Source organism: Festucalex cinctus, chromosome 1 (genome assembly GCF_051991245.1).
Source record: "Festucalex cinctus isolate MCC-2025b chromosome 1, RoL_Fcin_1.0, whole genome shotgun sequence".
Taxonomy (NCBI): domain Eukaryota; kingdom Metazoa; phylum Chordata; class Actinopteri; order Syngnathiformes; family Syngnathidae; genus Festucalex; species Festucalex cinctus.
Genome location: NC_135411.1, coordinates 39,235,520 through 39,252,537, shown reverse-complemented (window position 1 = coordinate 39,252,537; position 17,018 = coordinate 39,235,520). Strand labels below are relative to the sequence as shown.

Below are 17,018 nucleotides of genomic sequence, written 5' to 3'. Positions count from 1 at the left end.
AAACAAGGTTAGTTTGCGGGCAGCAGCTAACAATCAAAAACAGCATTACCTGCAAGCAAGTATATACGGAATTTGCCAGATAAACGGCCTGAATGGTGGCGGAGGGTGATGGGAGCTCCAGATCATTAGGCAGGAGGGGGCAGCGCTGCAATAGTGTTGCCAGGGCACTGACATTCCCGATCATGCTGCAGAGCTCCTCTAAGAACCACGCTCCATCCCGGGACATCAGGTCTACCAGCTGCTCTCCTGCACTGGCTGCTGCACTCTCCATTACCAGATTGCGCCTAAATAACGATATTTGCAATTTGGCCTTTAATTTTATTTGCTAAGCTACACATGAAAGACTTCACAGTTTGCCATTGATTGGATTCTAATAGATGTCGTAAATGATTTGTTATGTGCGTATTAGCTATTTGAACCTGCAGAGTGAGCAGAGGGCAGAGGTGATGATCCCAGCTAGGCTGAGTGAGCCCGAGTCTCCGTTTTCCCGCAGGAAGACACCGATGCAGTGTTCAATTTCCTTCAGCTGCTCCTCACACGCTGCTGCAGTTGTGCCTTCGGCTTTCAGTCGCTCAGCTTGATGCATCACGCGCTCGTTTGTGTCAGCCACTTGGCGTTGCAGAGCCAACTCCACACTGGACATGAACTGGCAGGAGGCTGCATTGGACTGAGGGGTAAACAGAACCTCATATCTGTGCAGGAAGAGAGACAACATCAGAGGTCAATCCAAGGTTATGTTGTGAAGTAGTTGAGGTTTTCATGAATGTGCTCATCTTACTGTCTGTAGATATGCTGGCAGTGCTCAACTGTCATGACTCTCAGCATTTCCTCCAACCAGGCCTTCCACTGGTGGGTTCGATGGCGCAACAGGTTGGTTCGTGGGTAAAGCAAGGCGACCGTTGCGTAGCTGTGAAGCTGCTCCAAGCAAATCCGAAGGGCCCCACGGCGCTGCTGGAGCAAGGCGCTCACCTCCGCCTCCAGGCTCTCACACTGGCTGATTAGATGGGCTTGGCCTGCATTCTGCAAGAAGGCTGTAGCTGGCACATAGCTGGGAGGACCTAGGGAGGATCGTAATTAAAAAAATGAATAATTCTTAACTAATTTGCTCCCAAAAATGTATAAAAACGTTCTATTTAAATATTACCATGGTCCCAAAAACGTATTTATATGTTTTTGTTTTTTATGCTGGAGCATACAGAAGGCTTTGTTGCAGCCACTGAACTGAAGAGGTCGTTTAAAGCAGTTACTGTTATTACAAAAATGGCCAGCAGGTGGCAGCAGTGTATACAAGATCAACCAGAACCATGTTGCAAAACAGCTCTTTTCCCCAGTGTTTTTAAACAGATCTGTGAATAATGATGAAACTTAGCTACATTCTAATGCTAATTGCTGCAAAACGGAAACAGAAATATACTTTTTTTCCTGATTAAAGAAGAGACTCTAATCATTCTTTTTGTAGGTTCCAATGTTTTTATAGCAATAGAACATAATTTTCTGCGAGCCTTGCAAAATTAGTTAAAATCCAGTAAAACAGCCGAAAATGAAAATGGCCGCGAGTGAATGAGTTAAGTAATAATATTTTGACTTTGGTATATAGTAGCGGCACGGTGGGATGAGCGGTTAGCACGTCCGCTTCCCGCTACTGAGGACTCTGGTTCGGGTCCAGGCTCCGGCCTTTCTGGGTGGAGTTTGCATATTCTCCCCATGCCTGCGTGGGTCTTCCCTGGGTACTCCAGTCTCCTCCCACATTCCAAAACATGCATGGCAGGTTCATTGGGCGCTCCAAATTGTCACTAGGTGTGCTTGTGCGTGTAGATGGTTGTTCGTCTCTGTGTGCCCTGCGAATGGCTGGCAACCAGTTCAGGGTGTACCCGCCTACTGCCCAAAGCCAGCTGAGATAGCCAGGCTCCAGCAACCCCCGCGACCCTTGTGAGGAATAAGCGGTCAAGAAGATGGATGGATGGATGAATGGTATACAGTATGTGTGATTTCTTTCCACCTTTAATTTTCCTTCTAAGTGGGGAAAAAAAGACAGTGGCTTGGGCCATTCCGTGTGGTGGTTCGATCCTACGGTTTCCTTTCACCTTCCAGGAATATGCAAGGTAGGCTATTTGAAGGCTCTAAATTGCCATTGTGTGCAAATGTGAGTATAAATGGCTGTTTGCGGACCAATACTGGGCTTGCTTTTCGCCCAAAAGCCATCTAGGATAGGCTCCAGCAACCCTGAACAGGATAATGTAAATGGTAGAAAAATCCATACATGGATAAGAAATAAGATTATTCTAACCTAGATCTATGGGGGTACTGATGTCCTGCAGTAGAGCAGCCAGCTGAGTCGTCTCCAGGTTGGAAAACGCTGCCTGGTACTGGGAGATCCATTGATCCAGGTCAGCCAGCTTACTTTGAATGGCTTCTTGCACAGTCCTCTGCCGAGATTGGAGCTGGGTGTGTTCAGAGTACCTGTAAAGAGAGACGGTCCAGTTGGGATATTACTATTCAGAATCTAAAAGATAAAAACCGTGTGTCATTCATACCTTTGCTCCAGAGTGACAATTCGATGCTCTGGATGGTTCTCTGCTCCTTCCAAGAAGGCCACCTCCTCCTGCAACTTGGCCTGTAGTTTCTCTCCCTGGCAGAGCAGATCCTGGAGGACCAAGTATTCTTCGACAGCTTCTTCCACTTGTGGCAGGACAGCCAGCATTTCATCACGATTCTTAAACCAGTTGACCTTCGCAAAATGCACATGATCAAAACATTTTCTTTTTTTTTTGTAGAACATTTGCGTGCCTGACGCAACCTTCTTCCTTCTATAATTCCTTACCTTAATCTCAGCCACTCTGGAGGAGTAGAGCGAGCGTGTTATTTCTCTCTCCATCTCCCTCTTACTCTGTTTGCTGTCAGCCTGTTGGCCCCCTCCTCCATACACTGCACCAGCAAAGCCCACCTCCCCCCCAGCTGTCCAATCAACTAGAGGATCATAGACAAAGGCTTCTAGGAGGGTCAGGAGGGTCTCTCTGCCTCGGCGCATCATCTGAATAACCTAAAAGAGGATCAATTATTCAGAAACATCTTATTGGCAATGTCATGCTCTCTAAAACTATGTGGACGGCCCTGAACAATAATTGTACAATTAAGTCAAAGCCGGTCAGAAAATTAAGATACAGAGTTGGGAGTAATATGGCAATATCAAACACAGGGGACCCTATGCATGGGGGAAAGGGACCAGCTGGCTCATGAATAATGAAAATTTGCTAATAATTATAAATGCATTGGTGGAGGGGGGGGGGACAAAAAATAAATATAAAATACTTAAATGAGGTTTTAAAATGTTTAAATTAAAATTTGCGAATAAGTGATTGGATGCAGATCCACGAGTATGCGGGTGTTCAACTGTACTTCATTTGAATGCAAAAATGTGGCTTTGTTATAATCAATGTCTGTTCATTATAACACTTAGCTAAGTGCTGAGTGTTGGCATGGCATCATTTTAACGCTTCAAGGAAACATAAGCACCATGCCATAATACAATATATCTCAGATACAATACACAGGCAAGTGTGAAAACATTTATCATGAACTTACTCATTATGAAGATGTGACGTTTACCTGTTCACAAGAAAGCCTGAAGATTCCCTCCACCCCAGTAACTCCTAGTGCACTCTCAATATTGTGTGTCATCCTGAAAGGTACCTTTTCTGGGACTCTTAGACTCTTTCCTAAAGAACAGAAACCAATGACGCTAAAAGTTATTCAACCAGGGAAATACAAAGTAAACCTCTAATTTTAGTGCTAAAGGACAATTGCCTCCAATTTTACTAAGACATCAAACATAATCGAAAGAACTGAAATGATTCGATGTCCTACCTTTTTCAAAACACACATTATAATCAATGTGTACAACTTCTCCAGTGGTCATGTCAATGAGCACGTTGTCAAGGTGTCTGTCACCAAGGCCAATTATGTATCCCACCATCGACATGACAGCAGTGGATCTGGCGTAAGACTAAAATGGGGGCGGGGGAATAATGTAATTAAGATACAAATCCTAAACAGGTTTTTTTGTGCAATACTGCTCAGCCATTAGATAAACTAGAAAAATATATTACAAAAATTGGCAACATTGTTTACCTGAGTGACCCTCCACCATTCACTAGGTGTGGTACATGAACACCACAACTCCTTGGCCAGTAAATTGGATGGCGTCGCCTCCATCAATTCTTTCAGCACCTCCTTCATGACACTGAGGGGCCAATCTCGCCGTGTTACATCCAGGCTGAGCCCAACTGCTTTCAGGGCAGGACCAATGTGACTGTAATAGAGCTCACTTGGACGTGGTACAAGAGGCACTGGCTGCTGCTGGAATGAGTCTTGGGCCTAAGCCAGGAAAAAAATAAAATAAAATAAGATAAAAGAAAAACAAAAAAAAAACAAAAAAAAAAAAAACAAAGAGCATTGCATTCAATTATGCAATTAAGGCATAACAAATATTGCTGCTGCCTGGCTGCAGTTATAATAATTCCGTAGCATACAATATGTAGTATGTTACCTTCTGAGCCTGCAGCACAGCCTCCCTCTGCTGCCAGCGCTTGTATAGGCCAAAGAGGGGTGTGGCTCCATCAACCCACTGGATCAGTCCCGATCGTGTTCCAAGGGGTGTGACTGAATAATGGCGTGCATGGAAGCGTGGCTGCTCTTGTTGGTTGATTTTGGTGAACATCGTGTTCACGATTGATAAGAATTGCATGATTCGCTCATCCAAATGTAAATCCTCCAGACCTGAGTGACAGGACAATATCATTTGTTACAAATGATCAATTGACACACTAGTCAAAACCTTACAAAACACAAGAGAGTACAAATTTATAGGATATCCATTTTTGAACGGCAGTCTATTTTAATGAAGATAATGCATGACAAAGAGTGTTTACTCTGCAGTAATTTCATTTCGGCGTCTTCAGATTCAAATAAAAGCAACCCTTAAAAGAACCAGTAGAGGAGACGCAATGAAAAATAATCTTGCGAGTTGTTCCGGGCACATCCCACTGGGAGGAGGCTGGACATTCAAATTTGAAATATAACATTTGTGACACCTGTCCTGGAACATTTCTGCTACACATCGTATATGCAGCTGAGCTCTAAGTACAATAAAATAAGGAACAAAAACAGGCCGTTGTATAAACTTGTCTTTACCTTTGAAAAGGTATGGGTAGTTGTGACCATCAGAGCCCTGGAAGAAGAGCTTCTTTGGCTTGGTCTTGGTGGGGAGAATTGTTATGGATTTGCCAATGCTCTGGATAGTGACTGTGTCTGACGCTGACACCTCGCCCGGCAGGGCCATCTCTGTTGCAGTCATTGATGCCAGGTGTGGACTGATCTCATCCAAATGGAGAAGATAGCTGGCTCGCTTCTGAGCACGCTGCTGCAGGCTTAACATAATCTAACAAAGATGACTACAATTAATTCTTTCATTTGACTCTGCATGTTTTAATAATGAAATATACAAGTGACACCAAGAGGGTATTACATAATGAAATGATAAAAATTTAGAAGAGAACATCATCATCATCATCATCAAACCCACCTGTTTGAACGGGAGCCAGCTGCTGGCAGGATTGGCAGGGTTGTGGGGGTTCCTCAGTCGCTCGAGGGCAGAATTTATCGCATCGCCATACGTTTGCTGGAACCAGGTCTCATGTGGTGTCTCTGCTGCGGCCGACGTGATGCTGCAGACATGCTCCAGGGCAAAAACCACAGGTCGCATCAAAGCAGAGTGCTTCTCGCGCATTATTGCTATCTTCTCATCCCTGAAACACAAAAGAGAGAAAAAGATATCAGGCTTACCTTAAGTTTGCCTTAGAGAACATAGACAATGTACAAATGGTAATGTTGAAGCTAAACTTCTCAGAGAGGAGCGCAGCTCTCACCTTCGGAGCGTGTTATTATTCTGAACCCTCTTCACCTCGTCCTCTAGCTGTTGGATCCTACGCAGGACATGCATGTGCTGCTGCTGCAACACGCCCAGCCACAATTCATCCCAGAGTAACGTCACCCTGCGCAGCTCACCGACTAACTGCTGGACCTGGTCAGCACATACAGACCACTGGTTAGGATCCCATTTAGAAACTATAACAAAATTTCTACAAAAAGACAATGACTGAATTTAATCAAGCTGTATAGCCCATTACCTGAAGCACCATGGTAGGGTTTGCTAAGGACAGCTTTTCCACTATCTTGCTGTAACAATCCTGCATCATGGCTTGGTCTTGACTGGAGCAGAATGTTGCCAGCTCTTCTGGAGTTTCGCCTTTGTCACCACTCTCTGGTTGCTCTTCCTCCTCCTCCTCCCCACCAAGGCCCTCTCCTTGGATGCTTCCCAAAAATGTAGGCAGAGCCGATGGCAGTTTGCTCCCTGTAATAAGCAGATTTACGATTTTATAAGATTATTGTAGTCAATGTTTGATTTACGATAAAGTTTAATAAGGCATGAGCAATAAACTGAAAAAAAGAAAGCCCTGCCTGAATTCTGAGCCTCCCCTCCAAGTGAGAGTGAGCCCACAATGGCAGGATAAAGGATGAGATGTGGGGAATCCTGGGCCACTCGGCAGAGCAAACTACATATACTTTGTCGTATGTATGCTTCTGGATGATTGAGCCGTGAAAAGAGCTGTGGTGTGATACCTGCGAGAGAGAGAGTGAGCAATAGCAAGGCAGAGATAAAGATAAAGAACAGAATATTACTAAAGAAGAACATTTAGAACATTTTTATTTTAACTTTTACACAGATTTACATCAATTTAAAAAAAAAAAAAAAAAAAAAAAAAAAAGTGCCAACGTTCAGACTGAACATAGATAGAGGTTGGCATACTCCTCCAAGGTGCTGTCGGGGTGGAGGCTAAACCTAGCTCAAGCCCCTCCCTCAGTTCCCCAGCATGCTTGACCAACAGACGGAGGAGACGAAGGGTTGCCATGACAATCACGTCATCATTACTCTGTTTGCTATTATGACAAGACAGCAAGAGTTTGGGGTCGTCCTCATCAACAGGGACCTGAAACAAAAGAAACTCTGGATGAAGACCACAATAAAAGGCTTGCCACACCTGCAAGCAGGATGCAATGATGTCCTGCTAATTGTTCATTTTCATTCTACCTAATGTACAAAATGAACAGCAAAATACATTAGGAACATGTTTACTGATATATTACTGCAACAACAGAGTCAGAGAGGGTAATTAATGTTCTTCATTTTCCCTGTTTGCTGGATGGAGAAAATAAAAAGTTGGGGCTTTTCACATTTACTACATGTATAAAACCTGGATGTTCCCCAAGTGGCAGAGGCAGAAGACATACCCCCAAATCTTACCTGGCCTGCATTGAGCTTCAAGAACGTGAAATAGGCCTGGCAAGAGATCCGATAGAGGCCAAATATTCGGTCCACCACGCGTCTCCAAACCCGAATTAAACCATCAGCAACAGGCTGGCCTGCTTCTGCCAACCAAGGGCACGATGCAGTTAGCTGTCGCCATATCACATCCACCATGTCATCCTCGTCATCTTCCTGTTGGAGCGCCATATCCTCATCCTAAAGAAAAACACATACATAGAATTTAAACAATCTGAATTTGTAGGTAATAAGGTTCAAATAAAACATTTCACAGGGCTTCAGAATTCGACAGAAATGGTGGCATATGCAACCTTTTTTCCCCAATGTGTGCAAGTTTCGTTTGGTTGCATTTTTGGGAGTGCAAACATTTACAGTAAATGCTCCCTCCAACACAGGTAGGCTACTGAGTTTGGTGTTGCCCACATATACATTTTTCGTTTCCGAGCGCCACAAATGAATTTGGGTTGCCATTAACATATTTTGGAACCATTCTACCTGTATGCCAGTTGGTCGACACATGGCTTGACCAAGAATGCTAAAAATGGTTTCCTTGTCTTCTTCACTTGTCGTCGCAGGTAAGAGCTCCTCAATATCCTTCTTTTCTCCAGGAAGAAGAGGCAATCCCTCACCTTGGCTAGAGGGAAATACATTTATTTACAGTGTAATATAGGTCGACAAGTATATTCAGTATAATACAGCCCTGTGTAATTTCATATCAGAGTTAAAAAACAAACAAAAAAACGTAACAACAAATCAGTGTCAATTTAATAATTTCAAGAACTACATGCTTAGGTCCATTTACCTGGCATTGTCGACGACCTTCCGACCCCAGCGGTATGCCCAGCTGGCCAGTGCTGCCCAGGACTTTGCCACCTCAGGGGCTAGGCTGGTGGAGAGCTGGTAGAGTTGGCCAAGCACAAAGTCTGGCTCCCCAACACCAACACTCACTACACACAAACCACAGACAACATTTTTGGTTATTCAATTACCTAATTCTTGATCAGCATTAAGCAACTGGTATTTGTAATTTCCCTGCAAGTCAAAATGTAGCGTTTTTAGTAGGGGTGTGCCCAAAAAATTGATTCATAAAAGAATTGAGATTCTCATTTATTAATCGAATCAAAATTAATATCCAAAAATCGATTTTATTTAAATTAGAAATGAAGAAGAAGGGGAAAAGGCAGTTGCAGCCCACATGCTGTTTTGTGGAAAAAGGCACTTACAATCCAAAATTAATAAATGTTTAAACAAAAAAAAAGGCACTTTAATGTCTCTATTTGTCATTTTGTCTTACAAAGCAGAATGGAGTAGATCATAACAATGCATGTGCATTGTAGTGCATGTCTGTAAATTGAAGCAGAAATCATTTGTCAATCAAATAATTTTGAATCGAAAATCGTTTGAATCGAGAATTGAAAATCGATTCTGAATTTAATTGTGACACAGTCAAATGATTCCCAGCCCTAGTTTTTAGGAAACAAATTATCTTAATCTTTTGCCCTGCGACTGGCTGGCAACCAGTTCAGGGTGTACCCCGTCTACTGCCCGAAGCCGGCTGGGATAAGCTCCAGCACTCCCACAACCCTTTTGAGGAGTAAGCGGTTAAGAAAATGGATAGATGGATGCGTTAACCTTATAAACATTAAGGTATGTAACGTAATCATCTTATGAGAACAGTTATAACCTTTGAAATGTCCTTGAAATGGAACACGATATGTGACAGACTGCCCAGCACATCCTACAGAAATGCAAATCAGAGCTCTATAAAGTGGTCTAACAGGCTTTGCTCAAAAGGGTGTGTAATTTCCAGCCACTCATGTGCTGTATACAATATAAATAATGCAAGACAAGCCCTCTTCCAGCAGTGTTTTTCTATGGAGAGTACCCGACCGCCCAATGTTTATTTTATTTTATTTTATTTATTTGTTTTTTGGTTAAGGAAAAAGTACTCCACTATATTGTCGTAATGTTAAGTCTGAGTAGCAACCCATAAGCAAGTGCAGAGAGACTTTTTGGGCAACATGTCAAGTACATATTGGAGCGTTCCCTGACATTGGTCAGATATCAGAAGGCATCCCCTCGCGCAAAAAGATGGGGTGAAGATGGGGCCCTATATGCACAGTGCATTATATCCGTGCAAGGAGGGGAGGCTCTGCCTGTGGTTAATGGGGTACTTCATTTATATACCACCTTTCCACTTTACAAGGTCCTCAAAGGCTTTACATTTTGGCTACTCATTCGCCTACTGATGATGCAGCATTCTGAGGAACTGGGGGTTCAGTGTCTTGCACAAGGATACTTCGACATGGTCACAATGGCTTGGAATCTAACCGGCAACCTCAGGGTTGTAAGACGACCACTCTCTTCACTGATCCATGCCACCAACATACAACTGTACTCAAAATTACCTGAAGTCTCAGTTGTGATGTGGGGAATGCTCTGTTCCACGAGAGGGAGCTCCAGTAGAGCAGAGATGTTCTGACACAAAGGTGACACGTTGCTCACAGCAGTGGATGAATTTACTGGCCCTGACATCTTTACAACCTGGAGCAAAACAGCACGATACATACTTAATGTCATCAAAGAAATAAAGCCTGCACACCAACATTTTTTTTTTTAACAAATTAAAATCAACGCCAACCGAGGACCAATTATAAAAAGTGAACCTGTTTAAGCTGGGGTATCATGTCCTTCCAGTCAGCCAACAGCCATTTGCAGAGTGTGAGCAGTGAGCGACAGGCAGCACCTTCATTCTTTCCCACATAGCAATATGACAGAGCAGCCCTGCTCAGCATTTCCATGGCTATAATGGACTGGCCTGTGGAATTGATTGCTACTGTTATATTGAAATTATTACCAAGCATGTGTATAGCTGTCCATATATGATCTGATCTGTTATGATTTGTGTGCGATTTGTGAATTATCATACAAGTCTTTACTGTATGTACATTATCATATTCAAACAATACCAAGTACATGAACTAATCATATACAGCTTTTCATATCCATATTTAGCTTATGTTGAAAAATCACTGACTTCTGTCCTCACCTGAAGTTCTCACTACTTTGGCTTTTTCTATCTGCAGCTCTGGCCCCCACTTCTCTCCCAGCGTGCCTTCCAAGGTGAGGCGCCGGAAGGCCTTTATCAGTTCGTCACCCTGCTCCTTATCTTGGCTTCCATCGCAACATTGGCTGAGCAGACGGGATGCCAGTGCAATGTTGCCTTTTTTTCGAGCAAACTTTACAGTCGTCAAACAAAGCTCCATGAGATGGGCATCTGTGGTAGGAGAAGAACCTGCAAGAGGATGACAAGTTTCTTGTGGGCAAAGATTTTCTATTGGACTCAGTGGGCCTGACGCATTTGTCTTCACAGTTATTTAAATTTCCCGACACACACAACCATAGTCACAGAAAACAAAATAAAGTAATTTTCCCAGTTTAATTTGGGGAAAAATAACTGTGTAACTTCATATGTTATTTGACAAGATTCTGAGGCATTTACCTCTATGGTTTTGTTAATATGAGGCATATAATAGGAGCTTCAGTAGCTGTTCAAGCCTAAGGTAAAATCTTGTGTAGTCATTGTTCATAACGTGGAATCTGTTCTCACCCAGAGGCACAAACACCAACTATATATGTGTCATTATTCAGCGATTCTTAGCTTCCTAACTAAAAATGACTGAAGCAATTGGCTTGGAGGTTGACTGAGATTAACTTGGTTAAATTTGCAAATTAACAAAGTGGTCTTGTAAAAATAAAAAATAAAAAAAAAATGCTGATGACTATTACCTCTGATTTTGTGGAGGAGTTGTCTCTGGAACATAGTGTATCTGAGGGCTTGAAGGAAAGGCTGGACATCTTGTTGTTTACACGAACTCAGTGCCTCACTGTTCAAAGGAACTACAGAGTCCTACAGAGAATACAACCAGACAAATTAATCATACTTCAAAACTTTATTATGCTAGCAGGACTGATGTTACCATTGATCCTTTCATTCAATCAAACAGAAGCAGTAACCTTTGAAGGATACCGGTATTTGGGAGACAACTAATCTGACAATCTATCCTTCCAAACCATTATCATCGCCTTCCCAATACAGTAGCATTCTTTTTTCATACAAAATGTCTATATTAAATATCAGGGAACATTTTCTCGACTTTGGTTCCATCATTTTTACTTGGCTTTGGTGACTCATCATGATTGACTGTTTCCCATTTTGATGTTAGAAAATTATTTCATGAAACAATCAATCAGAAGTGTTATGCTTAATATTCATATAGTGACATTGCACTTATCAGTTTGTTAGCCATTCAACTTATCGTCAAGTAAAAACGTAGAAGTTCCTAAAGATGAAATAAATGGAAGAGAGTGGTTTATGTGCCTCTTGTCCTGAAAGGGTGTTCTCTAGAGTGGCAGTGCAGTGGAGCTGCAAAGTGGGAAGGGTGGGTAAGGCATCAGACAGGGTCAGGGTTGACAGTCGAAGAGGACCCAGGCAGATCCGTCCAGTTTGTTTCAGGCAGCGCACCAATGTACTGCAAAAATATATTAATCATTAGAAGGATGAAAATACAACACTAGTAAACCTAAATATTGTTGTCTGATAAGTGGCTGTAAATGGATGGATGGAATATTGTTGTTTTCATTTGACCAAAGAAAGATGTTTGAATCCCAGAGAAAGGTCTAAATGAGTACCGCATATTTCTACGTGTATTTGTAAATACTCACTCTTGATTGGCCGGGGCCCTTTGCTCTGGTGGCTGATTGGCTTTTGCTATGGAACTAACAGCGGTACGGAGGAGCTGTACCTCAATGGCTCTGTGAAGTTCTGTTGGATCAGGACTCAATGAGGGCAGAAGCCTCTTCAGGTCTACACCAGACACAGACACACAACCTTGAGCAGAATGCTTTAAAGAATACAATCTGATGGTAGAGTCCCTTCTCATTAAACAATAAATCCAAGAATTAGGCCCAGACTTGCCCATCTTGTCCTTGCTACTGGAAATGGAGCTGAAGTCTTCACCAGGGAGAAGTTCCAGTTGAGCACCACATTCAGTCAAATCTCCGTCCTCAAAGTGGCTTAGGGCCTGAATGTAGTTGAAATCAGCCCTCAGGTTGACGTTGACTAAATTGGTGGAGTTCTGTTTCAGGGCATGAACAGTGGTCTGCCATTCCTTGACTGATGGCCAATCACAAAGTGCCACATAGCACTGACATGCTTTGTTGGCCACCAGGTTGACCACCTCAGGAGAGCAGTCATTTGACTTCAGCAGCACAGTTTTCCGACTATCACCTTTTCAAAAAAACAAAAACAAAAAAAAAGGGAGGGGGGGACATTACTCTAGGTACAGTACAGGCCAAATGTTTAGCCACACCTCATACAACACATTCTCATGAGCATTTACATTGTTGATTGTAGCCTGTAAATACTAATGAGAATAAACTAAAGCAAACACTGAATGAGATGTGAGTGTCCAAACTTTTGGCCTGTACTGTCCACTGTCACAGTCCACAGTAGCAACAAATAAGAATATGAACAGAAAGCATCCAGAACCAAATATATATCAAATAAATGCTGGTTCTTCTAAATCAGGCATGGGCAACTTTAATTACTACGGCACAAAATAATACTTAAATGTTATGATCCTCAATTGACCAAACGAAGAATTAGCAGAAGACATTAACAAAAATTTTTATTAGTACTGCTGTGCATTGTCATCTCCACAATTAAATGGAATCAAACTGGAAATGGTTGGACTAAAAGTTGACTTAATTAAAATTCATATTAAATAGTTACCATTGCTTGTATGTTTGGGGCTGCTGGTACTACTAGAGAGTTTGAGCAGATAACAGTCAGAGCTTTTGATGCTGCAGTCCATCCCTGAAACTGCAGACAGCTGATCTTGGTAGTCTAGCGCTGCTTTCTCAAACCTAAACACAGGCACACGCAAGAAATGCCCAAATATAACTGTTTTTTTAATTCAGCAAAAATCCTTAGATTCTTTCTTATTTTAAATATTTGGTTCCCTAATAAATTTAATATTTGGGCCATCACAAGAAAAATCAAATATATTATCACGTAAGACGTTTTATCGCAAAAGAAAGAAGACCCAAATATTGAACATTTGTAGGTTGCTTACCGTCCCTCCGCTTGTAAAGCAACTGATGACAACCAGCTGAGACTTTTGCCAGTGTTAGAGAGGCTCCAGGCAGCAAGTCCTTGGATAGCATCAGGACAACGTAGCTCACAAAGCGCTTCTGCCAATAATGTCAAAGGAACCTCTAATTCTGGACCCTGAAGCGAACAAAACAGACATTATTAGAATTTGCATCAAGGTTGTACACCTGAAATGCTCATTGGCCGTTTGGGCTGGCAGAAACACCAAAAATAAATAGATGAATAAATAAATACATAAAATCACAATGATAAATGGTTTTCAAACTTTGACGAGAATATAAATCTGAAAATCTGTGGTGTGCATTTATGTCTAGCTTCCTGTACTCTGATACCCCTACATAAAATCCAGTGCAATTAATGACTATTCTTACATGCTACCAACATTCTGGTTAAGGTCAAAATTCCAGTTTCTGAAAGATTCGGAATATTCCGTTCACGTGTGTGAGAAGACACAGTAATTCCGTACATGGTAATGTGATCGAACCCTCACTTCTAAATTGCAACGCACAGACAGCGTAATGACTTCAATGGACATCATTTCCACTTTGTATTTTCTACCATCAATCAAAGACATTTTCATGTCACTCACCACACTAATAAAGTATTCGTTTTTCCTTCTGGCTCAGAAAGTGTATTGTTTCGCTGCATCAAACTTTCACCATTTTTGTTTCTCTCTCCTTGTGGACTTCCAGGAGGTAGCGCATGTGTGAGAGAGACGGCCTCTCATACAAGTACTTTCTGTACTCAAAATACCAACATTCCTTGCGAATTGCACAAACCAATGCACCGTTAAATCGTAACAAAAAAAAAACACAAAAAAAAACGAAAACGCTCAGCTTACTGGCCGGTGTGGCTCTAATCAATTAATTAAGCTCACAGCTGATCACCGTCATCAAAGTGAAATTCATCACGATCGCTATTCTCGATCATATGATCACCCAGCCCTATTGTACCAGCCCTCCTCGTTCAAACCTGGGTGCTGCTGTTCTTAATCTCAGCAAGAAGGTCAAAGCCGTGACGTATGGTCACCGCTGGTTGGCCAGACAGGAGACCAACCCTCATCAGTGAAAGACGGATCCTCGTCAGCCAGTCTTGGCACGTCTGACGGTTGGTGTAGAAGAATGTCCTGATGCCCTGTGTTAAAAGAGGAAATTTGTATTATTCAAAGGCAAAAATTACGTAAATGTTACTGGATATTTATCATTTTTAATGAGCAGTGTATTGAAGTGAGACTTATCAGCCTACCTTAGGTGGGGCAGTGAGAGCATTAGCACAGCCCTCATATGCGTTATACATGAGCTTCTCCAGGTTTTCGAGATACTGAAGCAGGAGAGTGATCCTGAGCTGATTGGAATGGTGACCATCCCCGTCACTACCAGCACCAGCCCATGCGCCGACATCCTGCTCTGGGTTCAGGCTGTGGGCAGCCAGGCTGCGGATCATACCTGAAATATATCGAGGAAAATAAGACACAGGTTTGGCTGAATGTCATTTTAAAAAAAAAAAAAAAAAAAAAAAAAAAAAAAAAGGACACTTGCATCCTCCAATATTACCAGAAATGGTTAAAGAAATAATTACAAAAATTCTATTCTATTCTAAAAATTCACAATTTTGGTTCCTATGATTAAATTAACCTGACTGCCAACGATATATACATTTTTAATGTGGGCAAACGTGAACCCACCTTAATGATGCTTGCTGTAATTCGCAGGTCAATTACTACTGAAAGAAACCTGGTGTGTATAAGGATTTAATACAAACAAGAACTTGTGGATCACCTTCAATGGTCTGGAATGTGTCTTGAGCTCGCCCAAGAGGAGTTCGGAGTTTGGACAGTACAGTGAACTGTGCAGCTTCCCACACTGCCCACTGCCACAGCACCACTTCACTTTTTAACAGAGCTCTGGGCACCACACCAGGACGCATGACATCAGCGCCACCTCGGCTGTCCCGTTTTTCGAGGCGCTGGCAGCTGTAATAAAGTCTTTCCAGCCAAGGATCCTTGCTGTGGACAAGAATGGGATACTTCAAAAGCCTCAGTGCATTCACATAGACATGCAGTTCACCGCAACACATCATTTTATTTTCTTACAAGTGCCATGACAACGATACTTAGCATAAAATGTCGGCATTTAGATTAGAGTGACATTTAATGACTCAAGTGAGGGAAATGAAGATTTTGGACATACCCTCCACGGTGCAGGACTCCATATAAGATGAAGCTGATGAGGTCACTGAAGTCCTGGGGGTGTAAGGTGCTGCTTGGTGCTCGGCTCATGTGGTGGCGGATGGCCAATGAGATCAGAGTCATCTCTGGGTGACTGTGGTTACTACTCAACAAAATAATTGTGAAATAGACAATAACATTATATTTCTGAGATAGTGTTTTCTATGACAAGACTTAAAATTAGAGATAGACCGATAATCGGTCGGGCCGATAATCGGGGCCGATATTTGACATATTGGTACATATCGGTATCGGTCTGTTTTATTAATCTGACGGCCGATATGAGCGATCCATTTAAAACTCCGTCTTTTCGCTTCGAATGCAGCCCAAGAGCGTCTCTGTCTGTTATGGAGTCCAACTCCAGCAATGTAACGCCCATAGCAGCATTTGATTGGTTAGCCGTGCAAGAGCCAGAACCAATCAGTAGTGTATGCCTGTATCACAGTAGCCGGTCACACACGCACAACGCGACAGACACATGCTTCGAAGGTAAGTTAAAAGAGAAGAGACTCCGCCGATCGTTTCACCATGATAAGCTAAACACATTGAATTATGTTGTGTATTAAATGCACTATATGAATGGAGCTGCATTGCCTTGCATTGAATCCCCGCTAGCTAACAGTGGTGTGTTCAGCTTAGCATGTAGGCTAACACCCAGTAGCTAATTCGCTACTTGAACTACTCGAGGAGGGAATCACACACATTTTCACTTAATTAAGTAAATATTGTTTGTTAGAAAGGTTCCAAATATTAACAGTTGTCATTATTATATTGTCTAGTTCCATGTTAAGAGTAGAGTAACGTCATTATATTTACCTCTCGTGACGCACACATTGCATTCTGTGGTCACGTCCACTACTTGTTGCATAGCGGTTATTATGCAGTGAGATGCCACAGTGACACTAAATAGCGTTTAGTTACTTTATATTGTGTTTATTTGTCGCACTGGTTTGCCATTGTGTGCCTTAAGCTTCAACGTCGATTTGATTGACAGCTCGTTGTGCACCTCGTTAAAGTCCGCTCCGTAACTAATTAAGTGTCTCAAACACCGTTTAACTACACGAACGTGTTCTCTTCCGTATGTTTGGCATTAGTAGAGAAGTGCGCTAAAGTATAGTGTGCTTATTTGCTCGTTTTGTCTCTCTTTTCACGTCATGTCTGCCGTCAGTTGGGACATTATCCTCTCAATGGATGCCACTAATATGTAACATCTACGGCCGTAGTCGGCTGCAATT

At 42.3% G+C, this 17,018-nt stretch overlaps 1 protein-coding gene across 1 annotated transcript in view; it reads right to left on the bottom strand.

The window, feature by feature from the left end:
• Window positions 1-17,018, bottom strand: part of smg1 (SMG1 nonsense mediated mRNA decay associated PI3K related kinase) — a 63,624-nt gene that overhangs the window by 16,467 nt on the left and 30,139 nt on the right. The window contains exons 19-50 of the mRNA XM_077534954.1: window positions 15,746-15,886; window positions 15,335-15,561; window positions 14,802-15,001; window positions 14,529-14,690; window positions 13,519-13,673; window positions 13,176-13,309; window positions 12,360-12,671; window positions 12,107-12,248; window positions 11,763-11,913; window positions 11,171-11,291; window positions 10,431-10,676; window positions 10,048-10,199; window positions 9,790-9,925; window positions 8,184-8,328; window positions 7,877-8,015; window positions 7,361-7,579; window positions 6,866-7,046; window positions 6,517-6,678; window positions 6,186-6,409; window positions 5,925-6,079; window positions 5,582-5,804; window positions 5,191-5,437; window positions 4,547-4,776; window positions 4,129-4,374; window positions 3,865-4,003; window positions 3,607-3,716; window positions 2,822-3,040; window positions 2,535-2,728; window positions 2,288-2,460; window positions 779-1,058; window positions 420-692; window positions 50-284 (exon numbers count right to left, since the gene is read on the bottom strand). Of these exons, the coding sequence (XP_077391080.1) occupies window positions 50-284; window positions 420-692; window positions 779-1,058; window positions 2,288-2,460; window positions 2,535-2,728; window positions 2,822-3,040; window positions 3,607-3,716; window positions 3,865-4,003; window positions 4,129-4,374; window positions 4,547-4,776; window positions 5,191-5,437; window positions 5,582-5,804; window positions 5,925-6,079; window positions 6,186-6,409; window positions 6,517-6,678; window positions 6,866-7,046; window positions 7,361-7,579; window positions 7,877-8,015; window positions 8,184-8,328; window positions 9,790-9,925; window positions 10,048-10,199; window positions 10,431-10,676; window positions 11,171-11,291; window positions 11,763-11,913; window positions 12,107-12,248; window positions 12,360-12,671; window positions 13,176-13,309; window positions 13,519-13,673; window positions 14,529-14,690; window positions 14,802-15,001; window positions 15,335-15,561; window positions 15,746-15,886 (6,073 nt within the window). The remainder of the gene's footprint in view (window positions 1-49; window positions 285-419; window positions 693-778; window positions 1,059-2,287; window positions 2,461-2,534; window positions 2,729-2,821; window positions 3,041-3,606; window positions 3,717-3,864; window positions 4,004-4,128; window positions 4,375-4,546; window positions 4,777-5,190; window positions 5,438-5,581; window positions 5,805-5,924; window positions 6,080-6,185; window positions 6,410-6,516; window positions 6,679-6,865; window positions 7,047-7,360; window positions 7,580-7,876; window positions 8,016-8,183; window positions 8,329-9,789; window positions 9,926-10,047; window positions 10,200-10,430; window positions 10,677-11,170; window positions 11,292-11,762; window positions 11,914-12,106; window positions 12,249-12,359; window positions 12,672-13,175; window positions 13,310-13,518; window positions 13,674-14,528; window positions 14,691-14,801; window positions 15,002-15,334; window positions 15,562-15,745; window positions 15,887-17,018) is intronic.